A 6,142-nucleotide genomic window follows, 5' to 3' on the forward strand; every position below is an offset into this window, starting at 1 on the left:
CATATATATTGCTGCACTAAAATGCAGCAGATCTCATCTGTGAAAGTTCAGTTAAATGTCACTTCGAAATAAAGCTTGAAAAAGGTAAGAAATGAGATTATTTTTTTCATATTTGTCAGAGAATAACTGACAACGTACGTAATTGGGGTATATCGTGATATATATCGTTATTGTGATATAAAATTATCCATATCGTGATATAGGATTTGTTCCATATCGCCCAGCACTAGTATCAGGTCTCTGTACAAAAACATTCACGTTATAAAAGCCAATTAGTAAAAGCCAATTATCAAGGCCAGCAGATTGTGTTGAATCTTTACTTGGTCCCAGTCTCCCATCCTGAGCAGCCTACAGCAGCAGAACTAAGAGATAGCTCAGGAAACCCAAGCCAACCCTAACTAAGCAAATGGGTACGAGGATAATTACTGCACGGGCGATTATGTTTCAGCTGGAAACAAGTTCTTTAACCCCAACTCGTGCAATGAGTTGCTTCTCATTTCTTAAAGACATCCTGTGGTCGTGGAAAAGATGTCAGTCTGTTGGAGAAGAGTCAAATCATTGGCATGCATCAAGCAGAGAAAACATCTAAGGAGATTGTAAAAACTACTAAAACTGGGAATAAATATTCCCAGTGGCTAATCGTTTTTTTTTTTAGTGTATATGAGTGATAACTTAAATATTATGCATTACTTCTCATTCTTGGCCATACCACTGTTGTTTTATTCTTAGCTTCATGGTGAAAAAAATAACACCCTAATTTCAGGGTTTTGATGGCTAAGAAGCGTCTTTGGATCCAGACAGATCTGGAACCATGAGAAAGTGTGGATTCTTTATGGATTCTGCAGCTTTTGTCAGCTGATTTTATCTCATGTTCTTGTTTTAAAGACTGCGACAGCTTGCAAGACCTTGTTAGACCTTTAAAAAGAGAAAACAACACTTCCTTTCACACATTTTTTAAAATATTAAGATTTTTGCCAAGCTTAAAGACACACTGGCAGAGTGAAATGTCCAGAAGATATTTACTTAATGAGTCTGTAAGGATAAATCCAATTCAGAACCAGATTCACATCTAATTACAAATCCTTCATCCAACCAGCAACACCTTCTGTTGGACTCTCAGCGCCACTGGAACAAAAACTTTCTGTCGACAGAACTGTTCAGCCTCGAGCTGAACACGTCCCCGCTGTCATGGCAAAAAGACGAGGTGGACAGGAAGACCCGGATTGTGGATTTTTACCAATTTATTACAAAAGAATTGTCAAGCAGGACATCCCAGGAATGAGAGGCCGGTCCGTCCTGAGGACACAGAGGCCGGTCCGTCCCGAGGACACAGAGGCCTGAGGACACAGAGGCCTGAGGACACAGAGGCCTGAGGACGCAGAGGCCGGTCCGTCCCGAGGACGCAGAGGCCGGTCCGTCCCGAGGACGCAGAGGCCGGTCCGTCCCGAGGACGCAGAGGCCGGTCCGTCCCGAGGACGCAGAGGCCGGTCCGTCCCGAGGACGCAGAGGCCGGTCCGTCCCGAGGACGCAGAGGCCGGTCCACCCTGAGGACACAGAGGCCGGCTGTTTTTTTTTTTGTTATTGTTTAATTTATTTCTTCATCAGATGAATGGAGTAATTTTTTTGTTTTATTTGATCAAAATAAAGCAGCTGAAAATGACTTCAAGCAATGAATTATTGTCAAATGTAAAACCGTCTACAGCAGAACCCGATGTGTCGGATATCTGCTGCTCTGAGAGAAATCTGTCACCATCAAACAGCAGGCTTCGTTCCAGAAGGAATCCAGTTAAATCTACACACGTTTCATGTTTCTGCTGGGATTCATTACCTGGAAACATATTCAGCCCCTCTGGCATTTTACTTTGATTTACTGACTTTTTTTTTCCCATTACATTCTGATATGAAATGAATCTGTGTGGGTTCTGTATCATTTGATCAACACAACATTTCTACCAGCGTGAAGGTGAAAAACAAACAAAATAAAAATCCCGAGAGTTCCAAAGGACTGCAGAAATGTTACAGCTGAGTCATGATTTTTTTTTTCCTAAATCCTTGAGGCAGAACGGCTTCAGTTTCCTAAACTGATGGTGTCATCCTGAATAATCTTTAAGTCATATTACACATTCTTTATTAAAGACATACAAGGCTGTCCAGTGTTTAACTCAGGACCAATTCAGGTCTAAAATAGTTGTTCTAAATGTCCAACACCTCAAATAACTGTGGCACATACGCAGACATTGATAATAAACTAGTTTCTATCATTTTCCATGATGGCTAGTCTTTTAAAACTTCTTTTATCTTTTGTAACAGTTATGGGGAAAGTAGGCTGTTAGTATTGATCCTTCCATGCGGTGTTTCTCGACCCACAGTGGGACCCCCAACCCCAACTTTATGTACAGCTGAGCTGAAAGTCTGTGACGTTCTTCTTGAATCAAAGGCTCAGTTTTCCAGTTGTTTTCTGTGTAACCTTTGACCTCTGATATGCCTTCCTTCTGTGATTTGTGACTTTTGGTTATTTATTTTTATAAATTGATCTTGAAATATTTAGTGTTTTGAGGAATATTTCTTGTTTACAAATTTGGAATCTAGCTGTAATATTTCTGAATGCCCTCTTTAAGCAGCTCTTGGATCTTGGTTGTTAATACCTTAGCGGTTCTCCAAGCTTGATGCTGTTCCAGATTCTGTTCTGCAGGAACGTTTCCATTTTCACAACCCTTTTTTGTTGTTGTTGAGGCCAAGTAAGAACAGTTATCTCTACGTCACACATAGTTTAATTTTAGGACTGTTTTGTGAAGGTTCATCACATAAGATTAAATCAAAATCTATCTTAAAATAAAGATAATAATGCAACAAAATAAGAAAATTCTGGTAAGTGACTGCATTGGAACCTTATCTGCTTTCTTGACATGTTGCAAACAAAACAGCATTTTCTTCAGAAGAATTTCTGCACCTCGTCTTGCATTCGGTACCTTTTTTTACCCTGGCACCATTTTAGGACATTTCCTGCTTCTAATTACACATGTTATTAGAAAACTGTGGAGAAAGTCCACACCTAATTTTGTGCAAGGTTCTTAGATTTTGTGATGATCAGGTGTGAAAATTCTTCAGAAACACAATCTTTAAACCAAGTTGTTTCCGTTTACCTGAATGTTTACAGACTTTGATATGAATTTTCTTTTCTTTATATAAATCTAAACCCTATAGGTTTGTTTTTGAGCTCCATAATAAAGTGCATTAGCTGTCTGATCTCACCAATCTTCTCTTATTTACTTGTTCAGGTGGATTTCGGAGGATTGGGAACATTGTACAAAAACCTGCGGCAGTCTGGGTTTTCAGATCCGGACGGTTCGGTGCGTTCAGTTCTTCCATGATGGCACCAATCGTTCCATCCACAGTAAATACTGCAGCGGTGAAAAGCCTGAGAACCGGAGGCCCTGCAGCAGAGTGCCGTGTCCAGCCCAGTGGAGGACCGGAGCCTGGTCAGAGGTAATCAGAACCCGTTCTAGACACGCCGATTAAAAGTTAAAGTCAGGCTCATCGTGTCTTAAATGTAATGTAGTTTAGTGTCTCATTCTTCATTTATTAATCTCTACTTTTTAGTTTTTTGAAATGGAAACAGCTATTCCATTTAGCTTTTATTGAATAAATAATGACATGATGGAATCTGTGATTTTTGTTCCCTTCAGGTTAGATTAGAACAAATCTGATAAAATCTGATAAAGATGAGAGACCTCATGTGTGAAGGTTATGTGCACACAAAAGGTTTCCACCCACATTTCGGGATGTATCAAGACGAATGTTGTGTGAAAGTGTGCATAAATATACACAAAACTTCTGACCTGCTGGGAGAATGTGCAGATGCCATTCAGAAAGTCCTGAAACTCACCTAAATACACCGAAATATGACTTCATTCTGTTTTCTGAACTCAAGGGGCATCTGAGCACATTTTCTTGTGAGTTTGAACATCTGTGGTTTAAAGCTGATGATGAAACTGAACCACAACATAAAATAAAACAAATCTAAAAAAAAAGATTAAAATAACCTCAATTCAATGTAAACTGCAAAGTTTCCTCTATTTTTGGTGCATATAGATGTAATCTTGCACCACACACTTACAAGGCGCACAGACAGCTGAGAAGCATAAAATGCATGTGAATTATTTAAGGCAGGGGTGTCCAATCCTGGTCCTCAGGGCCACTATCCTGGACGTTTTACTTGTTTCTCTGCTCCAACACACCTGATTCAGTGGTTAAATCACCTCTTCATGTTCTGCAGAAGCCTGTTAATCACCCATTGATTCAAATCAGGTGTGTTGGAGCAGAGGAACAAGTAAAACCTGCAGGACGGTGGCTCTGAGGACCAGGAATGCCCACCCCTGATTTAAGGCATGGGTGTCAAACTCCAGGCCTCGAGGCTCCGCTGTCCTGGAGGTGTTTCTGCTCCAACACACCTGATTCAAACGGTTTAATCACCTCCTCACCAAATCATCAGGCTCTCCAGGAGCACGGCAACAAGTCGTCCATTTAAAGCAGGTGTTTTAAAGCAAGAACACGTCTAAAACATGCAGGAGAGCGCCCCCCCAAGGACTGGAGTTTGACATCCCTGATCTGAGGGGCTCTTCATTCTTACTGAGACAAAAACGATGTTGGATCGACAGAAGAATTCAGAAAAAGTCAGGCGTGATGATTTCTAAGGTTAACAAGATGTAGACAGTCACATTTGGCCGTAAAAAGCTGCGTAAAGTTGCTTTGATCCTGCTGGAAGACATCAGGGAAGAAGCGTGTTTTCAGGGATCACACCGACCTGCTGACACATGATGATGCCTGGTTTATCATCTAATTCAGAGTCCCAGGACCATTCTGTTTGAGCTCTGAGCTGATCTGGGCCCAGTGTTACACAGGGAAACTAGGAGGAGCCGTGCATCGCCGGTGCCAGTTCAAGTCCTCTCCACGCTGGGGTTCAGACTGACAGGTCGGGTATTTCAGTCGTCCCTGAGCCGTACCATGCTAGCCGTATGGGATGGCCTCATCCGTATGATGCCCAGAAATCTTAAATTCCCCCACATCGTGGCTGCAATGCAACTCGTTTCTTAACATCAACTGATTTATAAATGAGTCTCTAAGTTCTATTAAGTGCCTGAGTTTCTCTGAGTTTACAGTAATTATGTTATTGAGCACATTCTTAAAGTTGGAAACGCCTCAGAGGTGCGTTGCCGGCACATCTGCGCCTCTGGTCATTCATTTACAGTCATAGTGTGTAACTCGTGCAGAAAGCAGTGTCTGATATTATTGGAGGACGCCATGGGTAGCTGAATTTCGAATCTTTTCAGCATGAAAGCTGCGCACTCTTTGATACACGAGGCAGGCCAGTTTTATTATGTCCTGATACTGAAAACACTGAAGGAGGGTGGACTTTTTAATTGATTTAATTTGGAGTTCTTAAAGGTTTTATCTGAAAACCTATCAGCTTCAGTTCATCCATTATGCCAACACAAGACCTTAAACAGAATCCAATTAACCAGACATGAGTGGAGTGGTGCCAAAATACTAATATTCCTTCTGTCAGCTGCCAATTATCAGTGGGTTAGGGTCTCTTTTATGTGGCACGGATATCCAACTCATTCTGAGACATATATACTGTATATGTACAACAACAAGACAAGGGATTTCATGTCCAAAGTTTTATTCTTGTTCTTTATTTATGGCTTATTTACAGATGCATGTCTTTTAATTGTTATTTCAGGGGGTTATCTTGACTCGGTGTGCTTTTAAAATGTTAACTTTATTGTTGTTTTTAAAAATTGAAGGGAATTCGCCCACGATCCAAGTTTAGTCAAACCTAATGAAAAATCCACCAGTTTAATATTTGCAGCTGTGACTGAAGATTTACAGTATTAGTATGATCCTTACATACATTTACAAACAACTGTTTGATTACTGTGTTTTAAATGATTCTTTAATGCTGATAAGTAATATTTTTATCATGTTGAACATACAGGTGCTGGTCATAAAATTAGAATATCATGAAAAAGTAGATTGATTTCAGTAATTCCATTTAAAAAGTGAAACTTGTATATTATATTCATACATTACATACAAACTCATATATTTCAAATGTTTATTTCGTTTAATTTTGATGATT

The 6,142-nt window shown here is 40.2% G+C and overlaps 1 protein-coding gene across 4 annotated transcripts in view; it reads left to right on the forward strand.

Annotated features, from left to right (window-relative positions):
- The window catches only part of adamts3 (ADAM metallopeptidase with thrombospondin type 1 motif, 3), a 102,468-nt gene that overhangs the window by 90,989 nt on the left and 5,337 nt on the right, over positions 1-6,142 (forward strand). For 3 of the 4 annotated variants that reach the window (XM_025008066.2, XM_017426341.3, XM_037974903.1), the window contains one exon: positions 3,279-3,486. In XM_025008066.2, the coding sequence (XP_024863834.2) occupies positions 3,279-3,486 (208 nt within the window). Of the gene's footprint in view, positions 1-3,278; positions 3,487-4,845; positions 5,994-6,142 lie in introns of those variants that run through there. The other variant, XM_037974905.1, reaches the window with a different exon arrangement.

The sequence above is a fragment of the Kryptolebias marmoratus genome, linkage group LG1 (assembly GCF_001649575.2).
Source record: "Kryptolebias marmoratus isolate JLee-2015 linkage group LG1, ASM164957v2, whole genome shotgun sequence".
Taxonomy (NCBI): domain Eukaryota; kingdom Metazoa; phylum Chordata; class Actinopteri; order Cyprinodontiformes; family Rivulidae; genus Kryptolebias; species Kryptolebias marmoratus.